This window comes from Argentina silus (assembly GCF_951799395.1).
Source record: "Argentina silus genome assembly, chromosome: 11".
Lineage (NCBI taxonomy): Eukaryota > Metazoa > Chordata > Actinopteri > Argentiniformes > Argentinidae > Argentina > Argentina silus.
The window spans coordinates 9,064,188-9,077,889 of record NC_139665.1 but is presented as its reverse complement, the minus strand read 5'-3'; the positions used below and the strand labels follow the sequence as shown (position 1 = coordinate 9,077,889).

Here is a 13,702-nt window from a genome sequence, read left to right as displayed (position 1 = left end):
GTGTTCTGCAATAACACCACTGTGTTGCTGTGTTATAACGTTATGAAGTTACAGTTCTAAACATCGGGGCTGTGTTTGTTGATAAAACACCATCCATACGGACTGCACCTCTGAAGGCGAATGCAGCCTTTCAGGAAAGGAATGAGACACCGACAACAACGCATGACACATTTAGCAAGTGCCTTACGAGTTATAATCAGTGCCCTTTTGATTTATGGAATATCTGAAAATGCTCAAATCGGTAAAGAGCAGAGAATGCATTGCACACAACCATGATAAAAAAAAACAATCCGATCACACAGTGTCTCGCCTACGCACACCCCCCCCCCCCCCCCCCCCCACCCCATACTAGAAATGGCCCAGATTAAGGCGAAGTTATATAACTTCGACTCCATTTGTGTTGTGAATTTGCACTCGCTAGATAACACTGGTGTTGTGTCCAGTTACAGCATTTATTTGACTACATTACTTTGGAGAGTTAGGTACTGTGTCAGCTGGAATTCTGTATTTGAATGCCTTTACACGAAGGACAATAAATATATATATATATATATATATATATCTTCGATTTCAGCCCAAAGAGAAGTTATCCGTCAGAAGCGTGAACTGACTGAGGAGAATGACAAGCGGGTGATCACTGTCATTAGGAGGAGGACTGACGATATGAAAAGATGAATGTTAATCAGAATTACACATCGACTTATTACAGTAACTACTGGCTGAGAATGTCAGTCACTCGGTTGTTCATACTATCGTTTACAAACACGGCATGTTTATTATGAAGACAGCCCAGCTACCTCGGTATGGTGATGCATTTCGTGTTGATGTTCTGGGTTGTGATGGCTTTCTCTAGTTCGTCCAGCTGCCCAGTTTTCTTCAACTTCTTGACCAAGCTCTTGACTGCTTTTTCACACCATTTCTCCTCTTGTCCGTTCTGTTCCCCCTTTTTCCATCCCAAAAGCCTTTTCACAATAGGGGGAGTAAAAGGCAAAATTGACATCTTCAGTTCAGTAATGCCCAAGTTCCAGTCCCCGAAAAGTCCTTAGGTTTGCAAAATACAGACGAAAAAATCCCTCTCTTAAAACAATCCAGGGGAGAAAAATAAGAGGGACTTTGAAAAGAACAAATTGTTCAGCAGAAACGCTGGCAACACACAAGCACACACAAGTTTTATTGTTCCAATTTTAGAGCCCAGTTGAGTCCGACTGAAGCCCATCTACTACTGCAGCACTTTCAGACTGCACCACTACGATGCACACTGTCAGATTCAGTAACACTCCGCGAAGAAACGTAGTTCCACGGAGAGGAGTTCTCTCTCTCCACACTATTCTTCTTCACTCACGGTACAGGACTGGATGCTTCTTATTCCTAAATAGCTTAAAAAAACAAACAAAAACAAACAAAAAAAACATCCAGATTACTTGTTCCATGTTTTGTTGGGTGCTGTCTTGTTGGCGCGATATCACTTATCTCTTAACACTTTGGCCAAATTCAGAGTCATCCGCCGTCCTAGGCTCCGTCTGAAGTCTGGTTAGAAAGTCTGTCTCTAAGTCAGGACGGGTCGACCACCCTCTCCAAGGGTCTCCAGACCGCCTGATCACACACTGCGAAGTCCCGCAAGCCACAGGCGAAGCAGCTGGCCAAAATATGCTGACTTCGCACTGCATGAGCTCTGCCTTTTACCTTTCTCTTCTGACTGCCTTGCAAAACAATACACTGCACAGACGCCCCAAGCCATGTCTGTTCATGTAAAATATGAATAGAAATATCTACTCTTCATGAGAGAATTGACTTGAGCGATTTTATGTTTTCTACATGAAACAATTGTTTAAGTCAACAACATGGCAGCAGAGATGAAAAACACCTGCATGGATGGTTTACTGGGCCTCAGAGGTATTTTGGATTTGAAATGATGTGAGGAGGATTACACTACAGGATGTTTGTCAGTCTGTGTGTGTGTGTATGTGTGTGTGTGTGTGTGTGTGTGTCTGTGTCTGTGTCTGTGTCTGTGTGTGCCTGTGGCTGCCATACATACAAAGGTTTTTACATTGTCAGACATGAATGCATAATTCCTAGTGAAGTTAGACAGGTGTCACCAGACAACATTCACAACATTCACAACATTCCTTTGTTATGGCAAGTTGTTTCCGTGAGAATGATGGCATGGTTGTTTCTAATGTTCCATATATCTGATATTAGATCAAAGCCAAAGAGAGGTAATCCTTTGACTCTTACATGGAGTAAGCCTTTTTTCTACAAAACTGTTACAATACCAGCCCCTGATCACACTCTGTTTCAGCTGTTATGGGAGGTTTAGCTGTGTGGTGAAAACAGTGCCACTTGTTTCCATGATATCTGGATGACCTTTGTTATATTTTGGGTTCTTTGATGTAATGCTTGTATTGTGTACCCAAATAAATGTGTGTGTGTGTGTGTGTGTGTGTGCGTGCATGCCTGTGCCTGTGCGTGTGCGTGTGTGCCTGTGTCTGTGTGTGTGTGTGTGTGTGTGTGTGTGTGTGCGTGCCTGTGTGTGTGTGTGTGTGTGTGTGTGCGTGTGTGCCTGTGTCTGTGTGTGTGTCTGTGTGTCTGTGTGTGCCTGTGTCTGTGTGTGTGTGTGTGTGTGTGTGTGGAGGGCTGGGAGCAGGGTATTATTATTGGGGGCTCATTGTACAATTTTACCACCATACTTTCCTCTGAGTTGAACACACTCATAAAACCAGGTCAGTGATTGGTGGCGTAAAGGAAATGGGACGGCTTTGTGATGAGTACCATAAAATCATGTATCTGATATGGAAATGATTTCCTTGTCGCTTGTGAAATGGAAACTGTACATGATATGATTTTAACCTCAATAGAATACAATACAATAGAATGGAATACTGTTGAATAATTTATACACATCATAGACAACACAATGTTAGGAAACAGAGTGTGTCTGTCTGTCTGTGTGTGTGTGTGTGTGTGTGTGTGTGTGTGTGTGTGTGTGTGTGTGTGTGTGTGTGTGTCAGGGTCTGTGTGTGTGTGTGTGTCAGGGTCTGTGTCTGTGTGCTGAATACCCGTGCTTGCCTGTGTGTGTACATGCAGGGAGACATTCATTGGTGTAGACTGAACATGCGTTCCCTAAGGGGGACTTTCCAGTAACCAGTATTGTCTCTGTCCTACTTCACATTAGTGGGGAGTAATGAATGACTGCTAGGGTGGTTAAAGCAAGCACATACAGAAACACCACACAACCTGCCCTGGCTTGTCCAGAAGCTACCAACATAGGATCCTAGCTCAAGCAAGATGCAAATTGAGTGAGTGGTGCGCACGCACGCACACACACACACACACACACACACATATATATATACACACACACACACACACATATACACACACACACACACACACATATATATACACACACACACACACACACACACACACACACACACACACACACACACACTCACACTCACACTCACACTCACTCAAGCCCTCTATGGTGTGGAGGGGTAGCAGGGGTGAATGGGGCCAGAGAGGGGGGCAGGGAGAGAGGCCCAGATGTATGGAGTATCACAGCTGAGCTCTCACTGAGAAAGCGACAGGACGCAGGACTGTATTTGGGTGCCTGTGGCTGCCTTTGTTCTTCTGCTTCAAAAGTTTTTACTGTGTTCAAGGACAGTCTCCAAGGCTTAAGTGCCCTATTCGCAAACACTATTTGCAAGTTGTAAACCGTTTGAATGCTCCGGGTGCCCAAAGAGCTGAGTGGGTGCAGTAACTTTGTTGGGGTTTAGAATTCAAACAGCAAGGACAGGCCCACATAGTCATGGGGGCGATTTTCAAGATTGAAGATGTCTGAGCTGCACAATATCTTTCCCTTAGATCACTGATGACAAGATTGCAGCTTGGAGGACGCAAACAAAATCAAGTCATTCACGGCGAATAGCAACGTCATAAACACAGAACTATGTGTGAACCTTTTCATTTTGTCTGAGGAACCCAAAAAAGAGTATTGTGTATATCTATCGTCGAGGAGTGCCTACCTTTGACCGAGCCAACAATTGACCGTTCACAGTCAACCTAGAATAGTAACATAGACCTGCATTGCTATTTTGGTCTGTGTGTGCACTCTACGGGCGTATTGACCTGTGTCCACCACTCTCTGCGCAGCGCGTAACTAAAAATACAGCTGGCTCGCGGCTCAGCACGACAGCTCCATGTCCTTTCATCTATTTATGTGAGACAGAGATGTGTATTTTTACAGAAGCCGTGAGGCGTGGCCAAGCTTCTTTCTTCATACTTGCGGTCAAAAGATCCTCCAAACTGCTCCGAAATAGCCTCCGAGAGCGATGGCCAGTCGCTGGTGCGATGATTGGACCATTTCATTTTGTTCCGTTTAGCACAGGAATGAACTCAACGGTCTTCATTCGATTCACCACAGTCTTATATGTTTGTTAAGCGGGGTCTTTATGCTATGAGATGCCTGTTAGCAACAATTAGCATCGTCAAAAGTGTGTTTTGTACATTTACTTTTTCTTTTTTGTCTTCCTTTTTTTCCCTTTTTTTTTTTTTTTTTTTTTTTTTTTTTTTTACATTTGTTTGCTTGCTGTGTTTCTGAACAAAATAAAAGACAAGTGTGTCCAAGGGAGATCAGTTCTGCTCTGGCACCTGTTTATGGACGGCCAGGACAGCTGGTTGTGTGTGGGACGGGTGGATATGGGGGTGCGTTAGGAGTGTGTGTGTGTGTGTGTGTGTGTGTGTGTATGTGGGGGGGGGGGGGGGGGGGGGGGACATGGTGGTGGGTGGGGGATGGGTTGCAGATGGCCTGCCCGTAGCAGACAGGAGAGGGATGGGGTTGGAACAAGGGGGGTTGTGGAGATGGGGTCTGTGTGTGTGTGTGTGTGTGTGTGTGGGTGGGTGGGTGTGTGGGTGTGTGAAGAATTACCCAGCACAAAAGGCACGTCAGCAGGCCTGAATGGGTAATGACCATGTACAATCCGATGGATGATAATGGCATTGTGGTAAACTGGACCTCAGGGGACCAGGGGAGGACAGAGGATGGCGGACAGGCCTGTGTGTGTGTGTGTGTGTGTGTGTGTGTGTGTGTGTGTGTGTGTGTCAACTTTTCCATCCCAGTGGGGGTAGAATGAAAGGAAGCAGAGGTTTGGTGAGGTTGTGAGATGGGATGAAAGCACTGGAGTTCACCTGATAACCTGGAATTTAATACTTTAGTGTCTTCATGTTTAAAAAAAACTGTTTAACGCCGGTGTTTAACGCACCTGATCACAACCTCACAAAACCTCTGCTTCCTTTCATTCTACCCCTACTTGGACACCAGTTGAGACACACACACGCACGCACGCACACACACACACATACATAGGAGTGGTGATGTCTGATGATATCGCAATAATATGGTAAAACACTCTCTAGTTATCCTTGATACACAGTGTGTGTGTGTGTGTGTGTGTGTGTGTGTGTGTGTGTGTCTGTTTATGAGATTACCTGTGAGAGTGTGTGTTATGTTTTATGACTTGATGGAGCTCGGGGCAACCTGTTGAGAGCTGTCTAGCAGTGTTTCAACGGATCTCCTTGGCAATGCTAGGACATGATGTTTTCTCTCTGAGAAAAACATCAATCTCTCAGCACTCTGACAGTCACAAGTCTGAAGGAGCACATGGTGTACTGTGCACAACACACACACACACACACACACACACACACACACCTCTCTCTCTCTCTCTCTCACTGTGTAACGTCTCATCCTGTTCCTTTGTTTATGTTTGTCTTTGATTTATTTTCTTCATTTATTGTACACACACACACACACACACACACACACACACACACACACACACACACACACACCCCTCTCTCTCTCTCTCTCTCTCTCTCTCTCTCTCACTGTGTGTAACGTCTCATCCTGTCCCTTAGTTTATGTTTGTCTTTGATTTATGTTATTGATTTATTGTTCCCAGTTTATTTTTGCATTACTCACCTTGTCTCTCGTTCCAGACACTTCGCTACCTGCCCTTGTGTGTTTCCTGTGTGATTGTCGACCCTGCCCTGATTGGCTTCACCTGTTCCTCATCATCCTTCCCTGTGTATTTAGTCTGTGTGTTCCCCTGTCTCTGTGCCAGTTTGTCCTTGTGCCTTTGTGTCATACGTCCCAGCATTTCCTAATGAGAAGTATTCCTGGTTTTTGATCTCCGAGTATGTTTCTGACTTTGTCTTTTTGCCTACTCCTTATCGGATTACCTGCTTGCCTTTTTGAACTGCCTACCTGTGTACCAAACCCTGCTTTGCCTACCCCCTTCCTGGGTTATCTGCCTACCCATTGACTGCCTACCTGTGTACCAAACCTTTTTGAAAGTAAAGACTATTCTATTGGACTTAAGTTTTTGTCTCCGAGTCGTGCATTTGAGTCCTTTCCCTGAGCACTGCTGCCTTTGCCTGAGTACTCCTAACCCTAACTGTGGTAAGGAGGAGTGTGTGGGTGTGTGACTCATATTGTTTACTTAATTAGATCCATCTAAGTAGAGGAAGTAAGATTCTTACTTCCTTAGTGATACATCTTTGTGGCACTACACTGTTGCACAAGTAGGTTATATATGAATAACAAGAAAGTTCAAAGTTCAAGTTTTGTCTTCACTGTACTTGTCTGTCACTCAACAGATGCACACGTATCCAACACGGAGCAGAGTCTGAGGGTCAAACTGTTGAATGTGGTCAAAAGCATTAGAAAGTTCCATGGGAGATAAAATCATCTCATGAAGGTGATGTACCACCCAACACAAACTTTTTCTTTCTTACAGCAAAAGGTTTATACGTTCGCTGGAATGCTGATGAAAAACTGTATTAGATTGTTGTGATGTTCCCATTAATGATACATATACTGTATGACTGGATAATGTGAACTGCCAAGCTTTCACTGGAAATAAAATTAAATCCTGGTAATGGATGCTGTCATCGTGATTCATAGCGACATTTGATTGATGGCACCAATCTTGGCACCAACACAGGCACAGTGCATTACTAAAGTAGAGGCCTGCATCTGATTCACGTACTCAGGGACATACACACACCTTGGACGTGCATGTATGGTTGTGATGTGCCTTCAATTCGTTAAAAAAAAAAAAAAAAAGTCCTAATTTGCTTCTGACTATAAAAGAAGATAGAGGACTACATATAATAGTAGGAAATAATAGAAGTTTAAAACCAAGTGTTATTTGGCCAGATGGAATACACATTTGAACATGGGTTTTAATGGTGGAAACATGCTTTTTGGCACGAAACGACAGTGCACTGCAGCTCCTACACTGCATGAGGTGCTGTAATCTGACGTACTCCTGTCGTAAAAGCAAACCATCAATGTTTATACATTAGTGCCTAGAACAATACAATTGTAAAGAACAATTATGCTTCCAATGGTTTGAAGTTTCATATGGCCACTATTACTGTAGCATGATTGTTGTTGTATACATACTACATTTCCCAGAGCGTGCTCTGGGGAGGTTATCCGGTGGGGTCTGAGAAAAGCTAAGTCCACGGGGTCCCGGCTCCTTAATTATACAGTTACTGTACCTTCACAAGTGTTGAAGAAGTATATAGCTCATTTGTAGCCAACCATAGTACTCTGTAATACCTCATCAGCCGGTGACTGATGTGCCAGAGAGTTCATGTTTGTGTTCCTCTGTGCTTTGATGATTCAGTCATGAACATACACTCAGTATAAACAAAGTCTGTGTGGTGACTGTTCTAGGACAACCGACGAAAGTGTGTGTCGTGGGTGAGCTTAAGTTCACGTTAGTCAGATGGAAAGACTAGGGAGAGCTATAGATTAGACACTTCTGACTCATGTCCCAGGTACTCCGAGTCCTAGAGTCCATATATGGTAACGCTGACCTTGCACTCAATACTATACTGCAGTATAGTCAGTTATGACTCATGTTCATTGACTGTCGGTCAATAGTAGTGAAGGATAACTTCCTGTTTTTTAGATATGGGAATGTTGGCTAACTTGGGGGGGGGGGGGGGTAGAAGGCAGGAAAGGGGGATGATGTCATAGTTGACTATTCTATCAATTAACAACTTTTGGTTGAGTAACAAGGGGGTAACCTGCAAAATCCACACAGCTGATTTAGCTCATGTGAAATGTCATCTAATTTCAAGTCTTGTAAACGATTACATTTCTCTACAGTTTAATCATTTGCTTGGTTTCCAGTACATCAAGGAAATACTTGCGAAGACAAAATACCATGATAAATTCTAAAATATCTTATTAGAAAACATGAGAGACAGTAGTAAACAGTATGTTTTACACACAGTTGTAAAAATACCGAAACAAGTTATCATAGCTCTTGTATGATGAATGTATTGAATTGTTAAAATGCGTAATGAACAACCATATCATTAATTCTCAATACCACTGTTTTGTGATAGCTATCATCAAGATGTTCTTTATGAAGTTAGATAGGAAGTGTTCTAGAGGAATGCATGGCTTGATAATCTCTCTCAGCATGTGAAGGCTACCTTTCACCTCTGGACTTCCATAATGCACTGAAGTGTCAAAAAGGAAGGTTATCTAGCGCCTCACAGTGGCATTGACTTGATACTGCAGCTCTGCCAACGTAGCTCCCGAAATCCATCCATTACCATCCATATATATATATATACACTTGTGAAGTTACAGTAACTGTATAATTAAGGAGCCGGGACCCCGTGGACTTAGCTTGATAAGTACTTTTCTCAGACCCCACCGGATAACCTCCCCAGAGCATGCTCTGGGAAATGTAGTATGTATACAACAGCCATCATGCTACAGTAATAATATATACATACAGTACCAGTCAAAAGTTTGGACACACCTTCTCATTCAATGGTTTTTCTTTATTTTTTATTATTTTCTACATTGTAGATTAATATTGAAGACATCAAAACTACGAAGGAACACATGGAATTATGTAGTAAACAAAAAAGTGTTAAACAAACCAGAATATGTTTTATATTTTAGATTCTTCAAAGTAGCCACCTTTTGCTTTGATGACAGCTTTGCACACTCTTGGCAAGTTTGTGTCCAAACTTTTGACTAGTACTATATATATATATATATATATATATATATATATATATATATATATATATATATATACACACACACACACACACACACACACACACACACACACACACACACACACACACACACACACACACACACAGACAGACACTGCATATGTGCAGTCTCTCACTTGCACATATGATTTAAACTAACTCCTTCATATGCATAGAAGATAACATTTGTTTGAATGACATGTTTACTTCAGTGATTGTCCAAAATGTGTGAGAGAAAACACTTTTATTGCTTGTGTTGTCATTACATTCGATAAACCTTTAAGTATCTTTTCAATTCATCCTTAATGTGTTCTAAAATAAACAAAACCCTCAAAAACCTATTACTGCAAGATGGGATCTGATGTATCATTTTGTTTTGAAATGATAGTTTACTCTGCTGTGAGAGATTTGTTTTGGGAATGAAATGGGCAAATCACATTACACCCCTCCTCTCCTCATCTCTGGAACCATTTGGGTGAGAGGTTTGATCGCTGATGTGTGTCAAGGTGAAATAAGGTGAGGATGTGTACAGCATACTGTCTCAGTGTGCGTGTGTATGGGTAATAGCATATTAATGCTATTTCAGATCACTAAATAAAGACTTGCTCTAAGTCCGTGGCTTTGAAGAGGATTCGTCAAACGGTGATTCTAGTGGTAGTGGTATATAAACAAACACTCTCAACCTTTATAATCTTGCTTTTGTTTGTGTGTGTGTGTGTGTGTATGTGGGTGCATGGGGGGGGACTTTTAGTGTGTGTGTGTGTGTGTGTGTGTGTGTGTGAGAAAGACTACACCGCCGTGTGTGTGTATGTATGTATGTGCGTGTGCGTGCGTGCGTGTGTGTGTGTGGTCTTCTGGTCTTTTCATTGGTAGAAGAAGCTCAGGTGAGTGAGCGGTATCCACCAAGACATCATTTGAATGAGACAACATCCACTACAGTCGTTTATTTACAGCCACAAGATGGTAGTGAACACCAGCAAAAGCAACTACCATCACTACTACATGTCAGTGTTACATAGACAATGTCAAGAGGGGACTGGAGGACAAAAGACACAACACATCCTCACAGCAGACCACACAGGTAGAATGGAGCACGCATTTTGAGCCAGACTTATAGTTGTAGTGCTGCTCCTCTGTCGATAGGCTCGGTTCAGCAAATCGAACACTGATGTCAATGCAGAAAGCAGTGAAAGCCCGTGCCACATTTTCATTGTTGTCAAAATCAATAAATGTCAGCTCATTTAGAGTCCAGCTTGAATTCAGCTTGAATCAACAGTCGAGGCGCTTCCTATGACACATCTTTGCCAAAACAGACGATTTAAGCCTTTACGCCGCATTCCCTTCCATGCATTCTGTTCTTACTCTGCTCACATGATGTGCGCCCTCTGCTGGTACTGCCAGTGGAACTTGCAAGTTTTACTCACTTGGATGGGAAAGATAGGAAGTGGGACGACTGACCTTTACCCGCAAACTACCAACAGGGTTCTGACCAGACAGGGGCTTATACGACACCTTATAGAAACGGCTCGAAAAAAAGGAGTGGGGTTTTCAAAATAGAAGCTTTGTGAAACGACGCAGAACATTCATTTCATAATTTCACAATGTTTATTCAATATACCACAGTGAAACGAACATTCAAAAGACAGGAACATTAGCATTTAGACGAGGGGACTCTGCAAGGACTCTGCAAGGACCCCTAACCCTTTGTAATTTGCTTCAATTGTCAATTAAGAATGGTCTCTATACTGTATGTGTCTACTGTGTGCGTGTGTGTGTGTGTGTGTGTGTGTGTGTGTGTGTGTGTGTGTGTGTCTTCCTCTCGATCCTACTGTATGATAGTTCCTCGACTGGGCACAGGGAGAAGAGACTAGGAGCTGATTTGGAATCCAGCAACAGTAGCAATACTGAATGAGACAAGTGTCCTCACTTGTAAAGCTGTCAAACTCCTCCAACTTTAGCTCCGGGCTCATTCCTAACACTTATTTCTGCCTGTGTTAACTACTGTGTACACACACACACACACACACACACACACACACACACACACACACACACACACACACACACACACACATACACTTTAGACGTACAAAAATGACATGATACCGGGTATGTGTGTGTGTGTGTGTGTGTGTGTCAAATTAAATCAAATCAGTAAATGCTTTGGGCAAGCTAGCTCCTCAACAGTGCAACAATGAAGTCATAATAAAACAATAACATAAGATGTGTGTGTGTGTGTGTGTGTGTGTGTGTGTGTGTGTGTGTGTGTGTGTGTGTGTGTGTGTGCGTGTGTGTGTTTGCGTGCGTGCACATTTGGAGAACATTTTGTGTTTATAACACAATGACATCCTGTTCAAGTCTTTCAACAACACACACATTTGCAGGAGCTCTCGTATGTGTGTGAGGGGCAGAGAGATAGAATAGCTCAACTGTTCACCAAAGTGTACAGTCCGTGCTTCACAAGCTCCAGTTAAATAGATGCCCTCTGGTGCTAAGTGTGGGTCACTGTTCTGTCTTTAGCTGATCCTAGATCAGGAGGCAACTTCACACTGGTGCATCTCACGGTGGGAGGTGTTAAGGTGTCGTGGGGTTGGCATAGAATCTTATTGTTCAAAGGTTTATTTGTAAAGGTAAGATAGTGGTTTTGTTTTATGCAACTCTAGGTGATACGAGTGGATCAACCAACATTTCGACACACGGTGTCTTCGTCGTCAGGGTTAAAAGAAAAACAGTGTCTTGGCTGAGGATCAGGAGAAAAGCGGAGCACCTCCAGGCAATACTGGTTGCGGCTCACAGCAGCTGAATGGGAGGGCTCTGTGTGTGTGTGTGTGTGTATGTGCGTGTGCGCGTGACTCTGTGTGTGAGTGTGCGCGCGTGCTTGCCTGTGTGTGTGTGAGTGTGCGCGCGTGCGTTCCTGTGTGTGTGTGTGTGTGTGTGTGTGTTTTCCCCCTTGTCTCTGTGTCTCCATATAATTACACTCGGGCTGACAGACATGGTGCTTAAAGAAACAAAACAAAGACAGACTCAAAGATAGACAGGGTTGCAGTCATTCATTGAGGGCACCAGGCAGCACAAATGCACTGCACTGTATATATCATGGACTTGAGATGGAGAACCTTCCAAGTTGAACAGGGTTGAACCATGTCACGGATGGCTGCTAATGTACCTTCTAAGCTGGTCTACATACACTGTTTTGCCTCAAAGCAACAGCCCGACAGCCTTTAAATAAACAATTGAACAAACACCTACACACACACACACGCACGCACACACGCACGCACACACACGCACACACCTCCAACCATGAATCGCTCCAGTATGAAGTTGCCTCTAGGTGCTGAACTATAGTAGGATCCCTCCCCTTATCCTTACCGTATACAACACATACAACACCGACCCAAAATCAGCGCCAGGGACAACCTGACTCGACACCTTACACCTACACCGACATGAATATTAAACAAGCAATTAGCTGTAGCTTGTTGATCACAGATTCGCTTCGCTTTTCCAACCAGCTATTCTGGCTCTCGGCTTCTTGCCCAAATACAAAAGGCTTCACAAATACTTATGTTAGAGACTAAAACAGGATGCCATTGTGTTATAAACACAGACATTTCTCCTACCGACACACACACAAACACACACACACACACACACACACACACACACACACACACAAGCACACACACAAGCACACACACACACACACACACACACACGCAAGCACACACACACACACACACACACACACACACACACACACACACACACACACACACACACAAGCACACACACACACACACACTGGAGTCGATTTGGGTGCCATGTAACCACTGTGGTTTGTTGTGTAACTTCCCAGCTCTGCATTTCAGTCTCTCACCACCAGTGTGTTTCCACTGGTACTGGGCCCTCCTCCCATAGAGGGGAAGGAGGGGACTCTGATTTCTGCCCTTTTTTTTAAATGATCCCAAAACAGTTTATAAGGAAATATGTATTTGTGATGTCAGTGTGATACCTGTATCTTTTCTGTACTCAGTCTATTCAATAGACTATGGTTCTCTTCCGTCATAAAGGAAGTCTGTTTTCGTGGCAGATTGGTACAGAGACTCTTTCCAAAGGCAAGGATTTACAAAGGTGGATAATTTCCCCAGATGTGGCGCTCTCCTTCAAAGTCTGTGGTGATGGTGAATGGATCCTAATAAACTCAACCAAAAATGATGTCTTATGTCAGTGTTTTAGCAGCCCTTTTCCACTCCCTCCCTCCTTCCCTCCCTCCCTCCCTCCCTCCCTCTCTCCCCTCCACCACATCCACCCTGGCTCGCCATCACTGGCTTCCCTCTTCAAGTTCTGTTCCTGGACTTAGCACCCAAAAGAACATGTTTGGATTCATGTAATTCATATCTTTACCAATGGATTCTTTGGAATTCTGTCCCTGTCGATTTTCTAATGATTCCTCACAGGAATCCAGCATCCAACCGGTTTTTGGACAACGAACATATGACAGAGCACATTGTTTGTGACTGTGCTTCTGAGCTTCAGGAACAGCCGTTTCAGATGTGAATAAGAGACATTTGATTTCACAACACACGACAGTGATACATGG

At 43.4% G+C, this 13,702-nt stretch overlaps 1 protein-coding gene across 1 annotated transcript in view; it reads right to left on the bottom strand.

Annotated features, from left to right (window-relative positions):
• Window positions 1-1,000, bottom strand: part of smad3a (SMAD family member 3a) — a gene marked incomplete at its 5' end in the record, with an annotated part of 23,308 nt that extends 22,308 nt beyond the window's left edge. The window contains one exon of the mRNA XM_083680373.1: window positions 798-1,000. Within this exon, the coding sequence (XP_083536499.1) occupies window positions 798-1,000 (203 nt within the window). The remainder of the gene's footprint in view (window positions 1-797) is intronic.
• Window positions 1,001-13,702: the final 12,702 nt, after the last annotated feature.